The 19,176-nt window shown below is 45.8% G+C and overlaps 2 protein-coding genes across 2 annotated transcripts; both read left to right on the top strand.

The window, feature by feature from the left end:
* Positions 1 to 3,435: 3,435 nt before the first annotated feature.
* On the top strand, positions 3,436 to 4,631 carry LOC147977199 (uncharacterized). The gene has a single exon (XM_087519194.1). The coding sequence runs from the start codon at positions 3,484 to 3,486 to the stop codon at positions 4,366 to 4,368; it is 885 nt and encodes a 294-aa protein (XP_087375320.1). The 5' UTR covers positions 3,436 to 3,483; the 3' UTR covers positions 4,369 to 4,631.
* A 6,357-nt stretch (positions 4,632 to 10,988) lies between these two features.
* Positions 10,989 to 12,196, top strand: LOC125529827 (uncharacterized). The gene has a single exon (XM_048694247.2). It carries the CDS (start codon positions 11,039 to 11,041, stop codon positions 11,918 to 11,920), a length of 882 nt encoding a protein of 293 aa, XP_048550204.2. The 5' UTR covers positions 10,989 to 11,038; the 3' UTR covers positions 11,921 to 12,196.
* The last annotated feature ends 6,980 nt before the right edge of the window (positions 12,197 to 19,176 follow it).

Below are 19,176 nucleotides of genomic sequence, written 5' to 3'. Positions count from 1 at the left end.
GACATGGTGTTTTGTCTATGTATCCACACATGTATCAAGTTTTCGGTTAATACAGTTCTAGCATGAATAATAAACATTTATCATGATATAAGGAAATATAAAACAACAACTTTATTATTGCCTCTAGGGCATATTTCCTTCATCGTAGGCATTAGAGAGGATGGTGCACACAAGAGGATTTCAGCCAAATTCAGGCCCTTGAATCGAGGTAATACCCTACTTTTATCTGTACTGAAGAATCCAGCCTCATATGAGAACTAATGTTTGTGTGTACAAAGGGTTTGATTGTATGCTTGCCTCAGACTAGAGAATGTGAGAATAGATTGTAAGGTACCAATTGGGGTGGGGGTGGGGTGCCTACCATGCCTTATATAGATGGTTGTGGCTAGCCTTATAGATCCCAAGTCTGGTTGAAGTGTCCTGATCTACATGGAGAAACCTTGTCGGTTTGTACATTCCATAATAGAGATTGCCTAGCTAGATACGTAGAAGAGTCCTTGTCTCCCCCCCTCCCAAGTTGGCGATGCGTACCTATATCGTATGTGGACTTCGAGTAGTGGGCTTGGGCTGCCCATGTCTGTTGGGCCTCTTCTGTCCTCCGTTGATGCACCCTCGGGGCATGGCATCACCAATGGTTGAAAAGGATGGGGAGAATGCTGTGGTTTTTGCGATGTGGGTAGAGGTGTTGCGTCCTGCGCCCGATCAACCGAGGGAGAAGAGCGGAGTCACTGTCAATGGGATTTAGGGGATCTGGGACTGAATGGTGCTTTTGATTTCAAGGAAAGAAAAAGGTCAAAACTACCCATTGTTAGCAAATCAAAAAGTCAAAATTACCTTAGAAAATCTATGGCTAGAGTTAGTTGGTACTCCGGCTCCTCTTTTGTAGTGCTAGGGTACCACAAAATTGCTCTAAAACTAAACCCCAAAACCCGTGAGCGGACAAGACATGTCTAATACACTAAAGTATGCCCACATAACAACACAACAGTGACGCCAACTACATTGCCCAAACTCCAAGTCATAGAACCACAACCACATCGACGTCCGTAGATTTCTTGTACCACTTTAGTCATTTTCTTTGCCCCCTGTTGCAGCAGCCTTTGAGTCACCCCTTTGTGTGTCATCACCCAAGAATGGATGAAATTACATGCAAAATAAACCACATTAGTGGGACCACGAGGACAAATTCCTTGAAAGCAAGATTTATTACTTTTTCTTTTTTTTTCAAAACACGAGGCAAAAGCTTTGCCCGGTTCATTAATTAAGAAGAAGGTTGCCCAGTTAATTACGGGAAAACCGGACGAAAACCGATACAAACAGGGCCAAGCCCCACTCGACACATGGCCAAGCCAACTCGAATCGCCACACCACAAGGCCACACCACACTTGCGAACGATGCCACAACCATCATTGGAGCACACTAACGCCATACACACAGACGTCTCAAGCGTCGCGTTTGGTGGAAAGCAGGATTTATTTCATGTCTTCTATTATAGCCCAAAAAAATAGCAGTCACATCAATCATAAAAACCTTTGTATCATGTGCAGGAAAGGAACTAAACCAGTTTTGGAACATAACTAGCATATTTTATGGTGTTTCCGTGACACCAAAAGCCACACTAGCAACATTCCTAACAAATATATTTAGCCAGAGGACAAGCAAAGAATATGCACTCCATAGTCTCATGGTCTTGACAAAACTCACACAAATCATTCCCATGTAAGCCCCTCTTCAGCATGTTATCCCTGGTTAATATTCTAAACCTTCGACAAAACTCACACAAACCATTCCCATGTAATCCCCTCTTCAGCATGTTATCCCTGGTTAATATTCTAAACTTTCGGCTTTAAAGGAAGCTTCAACCTCCATATATGTGTATAAGCAAAGCTACATTTTTTCTAATCAAGAAATCACACATAGACTGCATTTGTCGCTCAAGTGCATTTGGAGGTTTAATTATACCATTGTATTTTTAGACACCATACTTCAAACTTTGATGGTTTAGCATAAAGAAATTAAATACCACGGTTTTATAAAGTGTAGTAACTCCAACACTATAACATTTTCGTAGTATTTTTAGAAAGAGGACATGACCTCTTTTTCCTAAACCAAACTAGGAAATTCTGTTATAAAAAAACTGAAGTATTCGGCAGCACTGGCATATTGAAATTTTAGGATTACCAAAATAAACGGCCAAAATTGACTTGATCTATGCCACATGGGACATGTGGTTAGCAAACTCAAAATTCATATACAGTAAAAGAACTCTTTAAAGATACCGTGCTCCGAAACTAGGCCAAATGCATTTGGAAACTAGGCCAAATGCATTTGGTATCAAACACCGACACTAACACTCCCAAGGCCAAATTGATATACGTTAATCGTAGTCGAGACCTGTTCAAAGGCGTAAGTGTATTTGGACTTTTGGAGATAGAGCAGCATGTGCATTAATTTCGGAAGTCAGACCTACGAAACGCGATCGGGATGAACTGGAAAGGGAGAGCACGTACTGCTACTTTTTTTTATACGAAGGCTCAAGGAGAGCCCGGCTATATAGTACGTACTGCTACTATATTGTTGATACTAATCAAACCATTAATTAAATTATTAAAGATGAGATCCCGGCCGTCAGTGAGCATGGCAAGCTAGCTACCAACTCTTCTTGTAACCGTCGACCGATCTGGGGCCTTGCACGCAGCTGGAGAATCGAATCTGTCGAGCTCGATCGATCCTACTCCTACTTGGACACTGTCATTTTGACCGATCTACGTGCATCTCTCGTTGTTTGCGTCGCCATAACTATCACAAGATATCCTGAAGATCACTGAGTTGAACTAGGGTGCGTTACTCGGTCAAAGTTGAGGGCACCGGCGACGCGTTAAACCCTAGTAGGGTCACCGCTGGGCCGCGGTGGTTCGGAGATGCACGATGCCGCAAGTAGCTAATCCAAGTTAACACACACTTCTTCGTCGTTTGCCAGGAAGATTAACTTAACTCGGCGAGTAGAGCCGGTTACGAGGAAACGCCAATGTCAAAGGATCCGACGATCAACTTACACGTCCTTTCACATGTCTAGAGCATCGAACAGATATAAGTAATCTGTCCATGTTAGGCCACTTAGTACTAGTAGATCAATAAATTGCCGACAAGAGTAGAGTAGAGTAGAGTAGAGTAGAGTAGAGTAGAGTAGAGAGAGAGAGAGAGAGAGAGAGAGAGATTTGTTGCATGACAATTGCTATATGCTGTCTTGCTAGCGGCTAATCGATCTAGATCGATATAGACAAAGTCAAAGGTACTACTGCCACTCTGATCATAGGAAACTTCTCATCGAATAACCCACTCAATACATAACTAAAAACACTTGATCGGATCGCCTTAAGGTATCGCACCCATGCACGGCCTCCACCACTATATATAATCATCCAACCCTCTCTGCTCTCATCAGCACCCAACTCGCCTCACTCAGCCGAGTCTCACTCACAATGGCTACTAGCACCAAGCTTGCAGCTCTTGGTTTTGTTGTCCTTGTGAGCATTGGGTTCACCGATGCCGCAAGGATGCTCGGTAGCTCCTCCAGTGCTTCAGGTGGAGGGGGAGGTGGAGGTGGCGGGGGAGGCGGTGGGTCTGGTGGGAGTGGATATGGTGGAGGTTCTGGGTCAGGTGGAGGCTTAGGATATAGTGAGAGCGGTGGAGATTGGGGTAACAAGTGGAACTTCGCCAAGGGATTTGGTGGAGGAGGAGGAGCTGGTGGTGGTGGAGGATCAAAGGGTGGATCCGGGTCTGGCTCCGGATCTGGCTTCGGCACTGGCAGCGGTGCAAGTGGCTCCGCATTGGCCCCTAGCGGCAATGGTTATGCCAGTGCTGACGGTAAGGGCGGGGGTGGTGGCGGAGGTGGCGGTGCAGATGGGTCTAGCGGAACCGGGACTGGATCTGGCCTTGGCAAGGGGTATGGTGAGAGTGGTGTGTCAAAGGCACCGGCTCCTGTTGCTGGTGGTGATGGTACCAGCTACTCTGATGCTGGCGGTAGTGGTAACGGTGGTGGTGGTGGTAACAACGGAAATGGAGGTGGTGCCGGCGCTGGCGCTGGACAGGCTGGTAGCGACGACACTTCTGGAGGCTTTGCAAATGGGGGAGGAAGCGGCAATGGTGGCGGCGCAACTGGAGATGTCGCTGACGGTCCAAGTGTTGGAGTTGGATCTGGTGCTGGGTCTGGCGCTGCTCAGACCGGTAGCACTGGCTCTTATGGCGAAGGCTATGCCACGGGAATGGGCGGTGGCATGGGTGGCGGCAGTGGTGAAAGCCAAAATGGCGGAACTGGAAATGGTGGAGGCAGTGGATCCGGATCTGGTGGTGGCGGATACCACTAAATTACCCTTTATTGAGAAAGCTAGAATGGGAACTCGACATGTATTTTAATTTCCATCATTTTACTAGCACTTCGCATCAGAGGGCATGTGGCATGCAAGGAAGGGATGATCCTGAATGCCGGTGGAAGGAGCTAAATAGCATTTCTGGGATTAACATTTAATTCCACCTATTCAGGCAGGTTTGTGCCAATAGGCATAATAATGATGTGAAGGACTAGCTCCTTTGTAGCCTTTTCTATCTCAATAGTCAAATTGCTTGATTCCATCGTTTTGTTTGCAATGTCTTTCTGAGTGCTATGCAATCTCCGACCTTGCTTCGTATTTGAAATATTCCCTCCGGGTTAAATGGGGTCGTTTTCAAATCTGTATCAACAAAATAGTTCCTGTCTTAACCATCAACATGGAAGGTAGTACTAAGACTTATAACACAATATTCATACCATTGGATCTACCGTACAAAATGTTATTTCATAATATATACTCAGTTGTATTTAAACCGTCATAGTTCGTACAAATTGGTACTCGAAAATGTTAGACTAAAGAACTATAACGTGTAAATAATGTTTGAACAGTGTCGATACATGAGACTTTACATCTTGAAAATAGAATGTCATCTATCGAAGCGCAAAGAACAAGAGGTCAAGATGAATGAGGGCCCCAATTTATTATCATGTGTGGAGAGAATATCGCAGCCCCTAGTCAGAATTAGAGGGCACAAGCTATTCGTTCTTACCTATTAATCTAAGTAATCAGTCTTGCCTGATACATCTTGTGATTGGTATAGGAAACCACCAAATGCAATAGTAAATGTATCTTGCACGGTGGCAAACAGAGGTTCTCTTGATCATATGAGCATGATACAGAGTTAGTTTAGAAACGGACACAAAGCCATGTGGCGGCGGCCTCGGAAGGCGGGGCGGCGGCAGTGACATTGACAATATATCACCAATAATTGTCGGGGCGGCGGCCTCGGAAGACGGTGTTAGTTGGATGCGCAGGGCGTGTCAGAGTAGTGGATGTCGGGCCGGCGGCCCCGAGAGTTTGCAGCATCGAGGACATGGACCTCATATCATGTGGGCGACGTGGTTGTCGTCGATATTGGTCGTCGACATGTCGGCTGTTGCAGCAGGACTTGTCAAGTGCTTGCCTTTTCACGCCACCCGTGAGTCCCGGTCTGTTCCTCCCATAGCAGTCATGGCATCTTCTTTCTGGCAGTGGTGGAACCGTGGAAGGCCGGCTTGATTGGCGGAGCGGGGTCCCCCGTTGGTGTGTTTTTGTGAGATTGGCGTTTGTTGTCGTGTTTGGCATGTCGTCGACAAGAGTGGGCTTGGCACTTTGGGTGTCGATGTTCGGGTGTGGGCTTGGCCCTTGTTTCAGTTTTCGTCAGGTTTTCCGTGATCAATTGGGTACCTCTCTTCTGCTTAATTAATTAAAGAGGCAAATCTTTTACCTTCGTCTCGAAAAATAATAATTGATTTCAATGTAGGAGGATGTCTTTCCATTAATTTTGGAAATAACTACATCCGGAACAAGAACATGTTCTGTTCAGACACACCTGACAGGTAAAACTGCTTACAAGAAGAAATCAACAAAAAAGAGAACTAGATCGCTTCCTACATTACATCAGACTACTACCTCCAGGTACAGATCTTCTATGTCCAGTACCAGAGAGGGCGTGAACAAACTGAACTGCGATGGCAACACGATCCTTATATATGTACATTAGATAAACAACGGGAAATGTCACATACTCTTTTTCTTGCCTTTTCAGAGCTGCTGAGATATAAAAGCACGTTCCTGTTCTTGAAGAAAAGCCGTCATTTACTAAAGGGAAACCTTCTGGGAAGAAGATGCCTATGTGATCCTTGCCATGCCCATTAGAGAGGAGTTTGAAAATTAACATGGATGACATTATGATCACGTCCCTGTTCTTGAAGAAAAGCCGTCATTTACTAAAGGGAAACCTTCTGGGAAGAAGATGCCCATGTCATCCTTGCCATGCCCATTAGAGAGGAGTTTGAAGATTAACATGGATGACATTATGATAGCAAGGGGTGTTCTCGGTGAAATCAGCGTATTAACTCTACAGTCATGACAGACTGGCAAAGATTGTGCCGAGGCGCCTTGTTCATTAGCGCCTGCACAAGATACTTTGCAGTGGAAAAAGATTTGGGAAATACCTTGCCTGCCAAAAATACAACAGTTCTCGTGAGGGGTAGCTCATAATTCCTTGGTGCTTAAAACTAGGGTGGGCCATCTCCCCGATGAAGTAGGCAGCTAGGAGCCGGGCGATTTCTTCTTTGATTGTGTGGCGCTTCTCGGTGGCGAATCGTCGAAGGCCTGTTTGACCGGCCTCACATCTTTTTGAACATCCAGGCTGTTCTCGGCGATGTGTGCAGGAACGCCAGGCATGTCAGCGGGCCTCCAGACGAAGATGTCCCAGCTATCCCTAAGAATTGCATCAGCGCGGCCTCCTGATCCGTGCTCAGATCTCTTCCTATGATCTCCTATGATTACTATTTTGGAGGGGTTCTCGAAGTGTACTTGGAACTTTTTTTTGTCTCTTTTGTAGGTTGGATGGCTGGGCCAGGCTTGGGTTTCATGGGCAAGGAAGTTGCAGCCGGATCAACCATCCTCTTGATTTCCTCTAGCTCTGCTGAAGCCAGGGCGGCCTCAACATGCTCCAGGATGGCGACCTACGCTTCTAGTGCTCTCTCAGCGCTACCACACACTGCGATGGTGCTGTTCGGGGCTTTGCATTTTTAGTTGTAGGTAAGTGTAAGATGGTAAGGCCATGAATGCAATGCATTGTAGTCGCTGCGGAATGGTGCCCCATTTCGCATTGACTACAATGCGTTGTAATACCCTACTTCGGGTAAGTTGCCCCATTCCACAGCGGAAGTTATCCTCATCCCGGAAGAGAACCTCAAGGGAGATGTGCCCCAGCGGTTGCAATTTCTTTCCTGGGACAAATCCGTGGGAGCCGATCCCCCCATCCATAAATCCCCGAAGATTGCACCTAGTACCAGGGCAAATTTCCCTGGATGAGGAATATAGTCCAGGTGATCGGAGCGATCGAAGGTGATGGTGGAGTCAGACCACTCTAGGTACTTCTTATGAGTGAGTGCAGTCGCGTAGACTACTCTACACATGAGCTTCTGGGCTCTTCATGTATCGGCAACCCGGAAGATTATGTGGACTCCCTACATCATGTGGACTGGTGGGTTGATGCAGATCCCGCCGTCCCAGACTTCGCTAGGACTAGCGCCGCTCCGTGTGTCCATGGTGATGGCAGGACACAGAGGCATACGGTATCTCCGTACTGGTCGAAGGTGAACTCGAGACTTTTGAATAGGAGAGTTTGGACATGGGAGGGCGTGTCGTTGTAGAGCCGATCCGCCCTGTTGGCGACTAATTTGAGGGAGACGGAGATGAAGCTTTGGCTTGGCATGAACTCGTCGGGCATGATTAGATCCAATCTGGGTCCGGTCTCCGGCCAGCGCGGCCCCTACCTAGCACGCCAACCGACAAATCCGAAACCGTCTGTAGCCTTGGTAGGGTGGAAAGTGAGACCGGAAGTTCAAGAGGGGATCACACACGGGGAACTTACCGAGGTTTGGACCTTGATCGAGGTTTACTTTTTTAAAAAAAAAAGGAGGATGTACCCCCGGCCTCTGCATCTGGAAGATGCATGCAACCATATTATTAATTATTCACAAAGACCATACAAGGTGATACATCAATAAGCCTGAAGCCACCATCTTGACAACACCGTTGCTACTCCTATCCCCTTGATGAAGGCGTGCCAAATGTCAGGGCCTAATACCAAACAGACATCGCACCAAAGCTTAACATCTAAAGCAGGGTGTCCCATCCAAGCCACTACCTGGATTTGGTCCCACGCCGATTTGGCACACTCCCGGTGAGCACCGCACGCTGCAAGGGCCGTCACCTCCATCATCCCTCGGTCCATCCTCAGAGCAGAACTGAAGCACCGACCTTGCCAGGCCTCTCTGCCATCAATGCCACCATGATGCCAGACAGCCTCCTCCTCCTGCGCGAATCCATCTCCGCGCATCAGATGCCGAATCTCCATAGCGCCACGCCACCGAGATCCACCACCATCGATGTGTAAGATGAAGCACCGCTCCACCAAAGACGTCGTCCTCTAGTCCCTCGAGCCCGTGTGCACCTCCAAAAATGACGCCCCCAAGGGGGAAACGACATCAGAGAGCCCCCGTCATCCGATCTACTGATCTAAGGTTTCCCCGGAAGGTAGCAAAGAGTGGCCTTGAACTTCTCCTCGGCGATGCCTTCAGGAAGGGAACGACGCGGACAGATCTGATTGAAGACCTCCATCTCTCGTGCACGGGCCGTCGCCATCCTTGCCGGGATCTGAATGATCCACGCCGCCGCTGTCAGACCTCAGCAAGGAGAAGTGCCCCACTGGTCGAGGTAATACCCTACTTCTGCTTTACTTTGATTAATGAAGTAAATGCCTTGTGTCCAATGATGTCATATTCCCCGAAACTACCCCCTAGCCTCACATTATAAAGGAGGACGAGACCTAAGGTTACATAATTCCTACCCGACCTAGAACTCCGATCTATGGGACTCTCTGCCCGGCTAGAAGCTCTGCAAAACACCCAGGCTGGCTCACCATCTAGCGTGCCGCCCGACAGGCCACCCATGGTGTTGCACAACGTCTCACTACATTTCTGTTACTACTAATAAATTATTCAAGCATATATTTGTTTTCAGGTGTGGTTGAATTGGCGACTCAACGGTTAAAGCTTATAAGCATTCTTTGACTCCGATCATGTAGCATATAAATTGAGGGTTGTAATCTTAGGAACGAAGACTGCGATCCCTTGCACTTGGGGGATATCAGTATGATCCTCAGAAATCTGGATGGAAGTGTTTAGTTTTGCTGCATATAGACACCTTTCCCACTGCAACGGTGTGCTCGAGTCAACAACAACATGCGTGTGATAATGGATGGGGTGGCTACTATAGTGGACTGACCTCCCGGATGCCTTCCAATCAGATTCGACTAGGCGCTATCGACTCTCCCTAATGATTCACTACCCTGTTCTAATTACAAACACCTTGTCTCTGAGATCAAGGCTCATACTGAAGCACAAAATTTTATTCCTAGAAAAGTATCGCGTGATCAAAATAGGGTACCTCATAATCTAGTCATCTTGTTGGGTGCACAGAGTGGAGCATTGCATGTTCGCTTAATCAAGGTCCTCCCTGCATTTCGGATTTTGTAACTTCAGATTGTAACTCTATTCCCTTGAAATATAATCCATAAACAAGAGAAGAAATAAAGAAAGCATACACTGACTTAATAGTATAGCCCACGGTATGAACATCAACACCAACAGCCAAGTACCCACCCACATGCCTAATATTGATACCCCCCCCCCCCCCCCTCCCCAAATCCAAATATATAAGACCGAATACGTTTTTCAAGATTGCTTTTGACTGTAGATAAAATTAATAATCTAATTCTATCATTAAAAACTCATTTCACAAATTCACATACGAATTTGATGGTATACCTTATATAGCATATACATCATATTCTTGTTTCAACCGGTGGTTAAAGGCAACCTAAAAAAACTTATTAGTCCCTATATATTTGTACGGAGGGAGGGAGTATGTTAGTCGCCGTCGAGACCGGTTCAAAGGTGTGTATTTGGACTTTTGGAGAGCATGTGCAGTAATTTAGAAAGTCAGACCTACGGAACGCGATCGAGTTTTGTTGATACTCCCTCTGTAAACTAATATAAGAGCATTTAGATCACTACTTTAGTATTCTAAACGCTCTTATATTAGTTTACGGAGGGAGTACTAATCAAACCATTAACTAAATTAAGATGGGATCCCGGCCGTGAGTGAACATGGCTAGCTAGCTAGCTACTCTTCTCGTTTCTGCCCACCCATCCGGAGCCTTGCATGCAGCTGGAGAATGGAATGCCAGCTCGATCGATCCTAGCCTGCCACTAGGTCAACTTGGACACTGTAATTATCACCGATCGACATACGTATCTCGTTGTTAATTTGCATGCGCCTAGAATAGAGCCAGAGTGCACTACTCGGTCAAAGTGGTTGACAACGGGTTAGTAAACCCTAGGTAAGGTAAGTCGCCGGGCGATGCACGGTGCACGATGAACTCGGCGAGCAGACTAAGAGGAAATGCCAATGTCAAAGGATCCGAGTCCACTGATCGCATTGCGTACCTACATCGATCATCAGCTTACGCGTCCTTCCACATGTGTATGGCATCGAACAGATATAACTAGTCTGTGAGTCTGTCTATGTCAGGCGAGGGGGATCTTTTGCATACTAGTTGATCTGCATCAATCAATAAATTACTGTCGTGAGTAAGGAGAGAGATTTGCATGACAATTACATGCTGCACGTCTTGCTAGCGGCTACTGTGGAACTAGATCGACATATACACAGTCAACAGTACTACCGTCACTCTGATCATAGGAAACTTCTCATCGAATAACCCATTCAATGCACAGCCAAAATCACTCGATCGGTTCACCGTAAGATCTCGCACCCATGCACGGCCCCCAGCACTATATATACCGACCCAACCTTCTCTGCACTCAGCACCCAACTCGACCATCTCACTCCACACAGCTCACTCACAATGGCTACTAGCACCAGGCTTGCAGCTCTTGGCTTTGTTGTCCTTGTGAGCATTGGGTACGCCGATGCAGCAAGGATGCTAGCTAGCTCCTCCAGTGCTTCAGGTGGTGGTGGAGGAGGTGGTGGGGGAGGTGGTGCGAATGGTGGGAGTGGATGGGGTGGAGGGTCTGGATCGGGTGGAGGCTTAGGATATAGTGAAAGCGGTGGAGATTGGGGTAACAAGTGGAATTTCGCCAAGGGGTCTGGAGGAGGAGGAGGAGCAGGCGGTGGGGGAGGATCAGAGGGTGGATCCGGGTCTGGTTTCGGATCTGGTTCTGGTAGAGGGAGTGGTGTGAGTGGCTCTGCATCAGCCCCTAGCGGCAATGGATACGCCAATGCTGATGGTAACGGCGGGGGCGGGGGCAGTGGTGGGGGTGCAAATGGGTCTAGCGGAACTGGGGTTGGGTCTGGCCTTGGCAAGGGATATGGTGAGAGTGGTGTGACAAAGGCACCGACTCCTGTTGCCGGTGGTGATGGTACCAGCTACTCAGATGCTGGTGGTAGTGGTAACGGGGGTGGCGGCGGTAACAACGGAAATGGAGGTGGTGCCGGAGCTGGCGCTGGACAGGCCGGTAGCGACGACACTTCTGGAGGCTTTGCAAATGCAGGAGGAAGCGGCAATGGTGGTGGCGCAACTGGAAGTGTCGCTGAAGGTCCAAGCGTTGGAGTTGGATCGGGTGCTGGGTCTGGCGCCGCTCAGACCGGTAGCACTGGCTCTTATGGCGAAGGCTATGCCACGGGAATGGGTGGTGGCATGGGTGGCGGCACCGGTGAGAGCCAGAATGGCGGAACTGGCAATGGTGGAGGCAATGGATCAGGATCTGGTGGTGGCGGATACCACTAAATTATCCTTTCTCGATCAAGATAGAACTTGGACCTCGACATGTATTTTAATTTCCATCATTTTACTAGCATTACGAATTGAAGGACATGGGGCGTGCACTAAAGGGACGATCCTGAGCATAGGTGGAGGGAACTAAATAGCATTTCTTGGATTAGCATTTAGCTCCTACAGCTGTTCAGGCCGGTTTGTGCCAACAGACATAATAATAATGTGAAGGAGTACCTCCTTTGTAGTTTTTTTCTATCTCAATAGTCAAATCACTTGATTTCGCCGTTTTGTTTCCAATGCCTTTTTGAGTTTTGACCCAATTTACATGTTCAAGTATGTTTTTTGTGTGCATACCCACGAGAGTATGCAAGTCTGTGGTTTTCTAGAGCTATGCAAACTCCGACTTTGCTTTCTATTTAAAATAACCCCTCGTGTAAGTTGGGTTCGTTTTTGAATCGGTATTAACAAAATAGTTCCGATCTTAACCATTACGTAGTATTAAGACACCATATTCATACCATTGGATGCACCGTACAAAATGTTATTCCATAATATATACTCAGGTGTATTAAAACCATCATAGTTCATAGAAATTGGTACTCAAAAGTGTTAGACTAAAGAATGTTAATGTGTAAATGAGGCGTCAGAAAAGAGCTTGATGTCTACTACACAACCTTTTTCTTGTAAATGTTGTTAGGCTTCCAAATGCAGAAGTTTGTATGACAGTAGAAAATTTCCCTCAAGTGGATGACCTAAGGTTTATCAATCCGTGGGAGGCGTAGGATGAAGATGGTCTCTCTCAAACAACCCTGCAACAAAATAACAAAGAGTCTCTTGTGTCCCCAACACACCCAATACAATGGTAAATTGTATAGGTGCACTAGTTCGACGAAGAAATGGTGATACAAGTGCAATATGGAGGGTAGATATAGGTTTTTGTAATCTGAAAATATAAAAACAGCAAGGTAGCAAGTGGTAAAAGTGAGCGTAAACGGTATTGCAAGGCTAGGAAATAAGGCCTAAGGTTCATACTTTCACTAGTGCAAATTCTCTCAATAATAATAACATAATTGGATCATATAACTATCCCTCAACATGCAACAAAGAGTCACTCCAAAGTCACTAATAGCGGAGAACAAATGAAGAGATTATTGTAGGGTACGAAACCACCTCAAAGTTATTCTTTCTGATCGATCTATTCAAGAGTCCGTAGTAAAATAACACGAAGCTATTCTTTCCGTTTGATCTATCCTAGAGTTCGTACTAGAATAACACCTTAAGACACAAATCAACCAAAAACCTAATGTCACCTAGATATGCCAATGTCACCTCAAGTATCCGTGGGTATGATTATACGATATGCATCACACAATGTCAGATTCATCTATTCAACCAACACAAATAACTTCAAAGAGTGCCCCAAAGTTTTTACCGGAGAGTCAAGACGAAAACGTGTGCCAACCCCTATGCATAAGTTAACAAGGTCACGGAACTCGCAAGTTGATCACCAAAACATACATCAAGTGGATCACGTGAATATCCCATTGTCACCACAGATAAGCACATGCAAGACATACATCAAGTGTTCTCAAATCCTTAAAGACTCAATCCGATAAGATAACTTCAAAGGAAAAACTCAATCCATTACAAGAGAGTAGAGGGGGAGAAACATCATAAGATCCAACTATAATAGCAAAGCTCGAGATACATCAAGATCGTGCAAATCAAGAACACGAGAGAGAGAGAGAGATCAAACACATAGCTACTGGTACATACCCTCAGCCCCGAGGGTGAACTACTCCCTCCTCGTGATGGAGAGTGATGGGATTATGAAGATGGCCACCGAGAGGGATTCCCCCCTACGACAGGGTGCCAGAACGGGTCTAGATTGGTTTTCGGTGGCTATAGAGACTTGCGGCGGCGGAACTCCCGATCTAGGTTATGTTCGGGAAGTTTGTGTATATATAAGAGATGTTGGCGTCGGGAACAAGTCAGGGGGGTCTCCGAGGCGGCCAGGAGGTAGGGGGCGCGCCCAGGGGGTAGGGCGCGCCCCCACCCTCGTGGGTGCCTCGGGACTCTTCTGGCCCATCTCTAATACTCCGTGGGCTTGTTCTGGTCCAAAAATAATCTCCGTGAAATTTCAGGTCAATTGGACTTCGTTTGGTTTTCCTTTTCTGCGATACTCAAAAACAAGGAAAAAAACAAAAACTGGCACTGGGCTCTAGGTTAATAGGTTAGTCCCAAAAGTCAGATAAAATAGCATATAAATGCATATAAAACATCCTAGATGGATAATATAATAGCATGGAACAAGCAAAAATTATAGATATGTTGGAGATGTATTAGCCACGATCTGAGACGTCGGATCGTGGGCTCCACACGCACTGTCCTAACCCTAGTCACCTTGAACATCTCATATCTGCTCCACACGCATTTCCCAACGTCGTTCCTTTTTTGTTGCTGCTGCCGGTGACTCCATCTCGTCCGCCGCCTACACAGTCGACGGGAGAGCAGGTCTCCGAAACCCCGCCTCTCTGGATCCTGTACGGGAGAGGGGCGAATAGGTTTTTGGGAAGCGACTACGCGACTGCTCGCCTCTCTTCATCTGCTTCCTCTACGTCCGCATCACCTTCATCATCAACATATCTCAGTCCGACGCCGACCGTCTCGCCGCCGAGAAGCTCGAGGCCGACAAGAAGGCTGCCGAGGACACTGCTGTTGCTACCACCGCCGCCACGGCTTCTGCCTGGCCTACTGGAGGGTAGAACGCGTTTATCCCGCTACTGTTCATTTCCGCATTAGCAGTACTAGCATTATGTGTAGATGTGTCTACTATTTGCATAGTACGTGCTTGTCTAGATCAGAATCAATATGTCGTTAATTCTGTCAATGCCTTGCTAGTGATTTGTTTATGGATTAAATTAGTCAAAAAATTGCCTATTTATTCAACAATCCAAAACACCTATTGTGTGTAGGAATTTTTTGGCAAGTGGCTTTGCCGCTGCACTGAAATTGGATAAGTTTACCAATACGTACTTTAAGCATTGGTGGACTAAGACCACTTTATGGCTCACGGCTATGAACATATTCTAGGTCGCCGGTGTGCCCACGAGAACGATTGCTCCTGAACAGGAGAAGGCGTTCAGGGAGGCCACAGTCGTATTTCTCGGAGCAGTTCTTAGCATGATCGGAGATAAATTGGTCAACGGATATTTTCATGTGCATGTCGCCAAGGACTTGTGAGATGCGCTCGAATCTAAATTCGGGGCCACCAATGTTGGGAGTGAGATGTATATTATAGAGCAGTTCCACGATTAGAAGATGGTTGAGAACCGTCCTGTATTGGAGTAGGCTCATGAGATACTATGCATCACTAAGGAGCTTGAGCTTCTTAAGTGCGATTTACCGGGCAAGTTTGTCATGGGATGTATAATCGCTAAGCTCCCTGATTCGTGAAGAAACTTTGCTACCACTCTGAAACATTAGAGGCGTGAGTTCTCAGTAGAGGACATCAGCGGCCATCTGAGTGTTGAGCAGAACTCGAGGGCAAATGACTCACACGGAAAAGAGGCTGAAGGAACTTCTGTCGCCAACATGGTGAACCAGAGGAACTTCAACTCCCACAAGCCCAAGGGAAAGAACGGTGTCCAATAAAATACCGAATTTAAGAAGAAGGGCAAGAATACCTTCAAGGAAAACAAGAAGGATGAGGGTTGCTTCACTTGTGGGTCGGTTGAACATTGGGTCAACAAGTGCCCAAACTAGTATAAGAAGCCAGGATAGGACTCCAAGCCTGTCAACATGATTGTGGTCAACAATGAGAATGGTGCATCTGGGTACGGTAATTTATTTACTGTTTTCCAGTGTTTCAGCTCACCGAATGGTGGGTGGACACAGGTGAAAGTGTTCATGTGTGTGCTAACATTTCACTGTTCACTTCTTACCAGGTCATAGGCCATGGGTCCGTACTGATGGGGAATGGCGCGAGTGATTCTGTTCATGGTGTTGGCATGGTCGATCTGAAGTTTACTTCGGGAAGGATCATGCAGCTGAAGAACATGCTGCATGTCCCCGCCATCAAGAAGAACCTCGTTAGTGGCTCCCTTCTATGTAGAGAAGGGTTTAAGTTGGTCTTCGAGTCTAATAAATTAGTTGTTACTAAATATGGACTATTTATTGGAAAAGGTTATGAGAGCGGAGGGATGTTCCACCTTTCCCTCACAGATTTTTGTAATAAAGTCATGAACCATATTCATTCAAATGTTAATGAATCTGAAGTTTGGCATTCACGTCTTTGTCACATTAGTTTCGGTGTTATTACATGGCTAGCTAAGTTGAATTTAATCCCGAGTTTCACTTTAGCCAAAGGTTCTAAGTGCCTTCCATGTGTGCAAGCTAAGCAACCTCGCAAGCCTCACAAGGCTGCGGAGGAGAGATACTTGGCACCATTAGAACTCATACATTCTGATCTCTGTGAGATGAATGGTGTGTTGACTAAAGGTGGAAATAAATACTTCATGACATTTATAAATGACCCCACTAGATATTGTTATGTGTATCTGTTAAATACTAAAGATGAGGCTCTACACTACTTTAAAATCTATAAGGCAGAAGTTGAGAATCAACTTGAAAATAAAATTAAACGAGCCCGACCAGATCGTGGTGGAGAGTACTTCTCGAGTGAGTTTGATACTTTTTGTGCGGAACACAATATTATTCATGAGAGGACGCCTCCCTATTCACCCCAGTCAAACGGGGTTGCCGAGCAGAAAAACCATACTCTAACTGATTTGGTTAACGCCATGTGAGATACATCGGGTTTATCCAAGGCATGATGGAGGGAGGCTATATTGACGACATGTCATGTCCTGAATAAAGTTCTGACAAAGCACAATGAGATCAATACCTATGAGAAATGGCCGAAGAGAAGGACAACACTCTCGTACTTGCGTACTTGGGGCTGTTTGGCGAAAGTCAATGTGTCGATCCCCAAAAAGCGTAAGCTTGGACCCAAGAGGGTGGACTGCGTTAATTTGGGCTCCGCTAAGAATAGCATTGGCTATAGATTTCTAGTAGTGAATCTGAGGTACCTGACCACAAGGTTGGTACAATTATGGAGTCTAAGGATGCTACATTCTTCGAGGATATTTTTCCTATGAGAGGTATGCAAAGCACTTCTAGACAGGAATCTGAGGAGACTCTTGAGCCTCCCATTCTGATGGAATATTATGAACGAACACATGATGAAAATCCTAAGGCGGATGACGAGGAAACCCTTGGTAGGGGCAAGAGACAAAGGACTGCAAAGACCTTTGGTGATGATTTCTTCATGTACCTCATGGATGATACTCCCACTTCTATTGCAGAAGCATATGCCTCTCTAGAAGCTGACTACTGGAAGGATGCAGTCCGTAGCGAGATGGATTCCATCATGGCTAACGAGACATGGGAGATCGCTGAACGTCCCTATGGTTGTAAACCATTGGGATGTAAGTGGGTGTTCAAAAAGAAGCTTAGGCCCAATGGTACGATTGAAAAGTACAAGGCTAGGCTTGTGGCCAAGGGCTATGAACAAAAAAGAAGAGGGAAATTTCCTCGATAGTTATTCACCTGTGGCCAGACTGACCACCATTCGAGTATTACTCTCGTTGGGGGCCTTGCATAGTCTTCTCATCCACCAGATGGATGTTAAGACGGCTTTCCTGAATGGAGAGCTACGCGAGGAAATCTACATGCAATAGCCAGATGGCTTTGTGATAGATGGCCAGGAAGGAAAAATGTGTAGGTTGTTGGAATCTTTTATATGGCGTGAAACAAGCACCTAAGCAATGGCATGATAAGCTTAATACAACTCTAACATCTGTTGGCTTCATTGTTAATGAAGCTTACAAGTGTGTATACTATATCGCCATGGTGGGGGCGAAGGAGTTATACTGTGCTCACATGTTGATGACATACTGTTATTCGGAACCAACCTCAAAGTCATTGAGGAGGTCAAGTTGTTTCTATCTCATAACTTTGAGATGAAAGACCTTGGTGTGGGTGATGTTATCCTGAGCATCAAGCTACCAAGAGATAACGAGGGTGGGATTACACTTCTGCAATCCCATTATGTTGAGAAGGTGTTGAGTCGTTTTGGATATTCGGACTACAAACCATCTCAAACACCATATGATCCCAGCATGTTGATTCAAAAGTTCGAAGGCACGGCTAAAGATCAATTGAGATACTCTCAAATCATTGGTTCACTTATGTACCTAGCGAGTGCAACGAGGCCTGACATCACATTTGCTGTGAGCAAACTGAGCCGATTTGTTTCCAAACCGGGTGTTAACATGCTGTTGAAAGAGTTATACGCTATCTGAAAGGTACTATGAACTATGGACTTCACTATACCGGATACCCGTCGGTACTTGAAGGATATAGTGATGCGAATTGGATCTCTGATGCTGATGAGATGAAGGCCACAACTGGGTATATGTCTACTCTTGGAGGTGGCATTGTTTCCTGGAAGTCTTGCAAGCAAACTATCTTAACGAGATCGACAATGGAAGCAGAATTAACATCATTAGTCACATCCTGTGTCGACGCAGGATGGCTTCGAGATCTTTTGATGGACTTGCCATTGGTTGATAAACCGGTTCCAGCTATCCTTATGAACTGTGACAATCAGACTGTCATCACCAAGGTGAAGAGTTCAAAGGACAACATGAAGTCCAACAAACACATAAGAATGAGATTAAAAGTTGTCAGAAAATTAAGAAATTTGGCACTACACGAAGTAATCGGGGATATGTTGAATTCTCGAGAGAGTTAGGGGTGTTCTAACGCGGCACTACATGATATAGGTGAAGGGGGATAACATCCGGGAATGTTTTCCCAAAGTCTGCATTTTCGGACAAATGAACCGGAGGGGGACGGTTCCAGGTTCTCTATGCTAGCTGCTTGTGACAAACGAACGAGGGCATACTCGGATTTGTCATATTTTTCTGATTGATTTTCATATATAAATTATTTTCATCGGAGTTAAGGTTAATTTTCTATGAATTTCTAAAGTTATATGGATATTTTTTATATACATCCATCCATACATATACATCTACATTATATATACACTAAGCATATACATATACATCTACATCTACGTACATAAACATAAACATAGTTATTAAACATATACATGCCGGCAAAAAAATAAAAATAAACATATACATACATACATATACATACATACATAATCATCATATCCTACATACATATACATACAT

This window comes from Triticum urartu, chromosome 4A (assembly GCF_056163025.1).
Source record: "Triticum urartu cultivar PI428250 chromosome 4A, HENAU_Tu73, whole genome shotgun sequence".
Lineage (NCBI taxonomy): Eukaryota > Viridiplantae > Streptophyta > Magnoliopsida > Poales > Poaceae > Triticum > Triticum urartu.
Note: the sequence above shows the minus strand (reverse complement) of the source record. Positions and strands in the feature narration are given on the sequence as shown.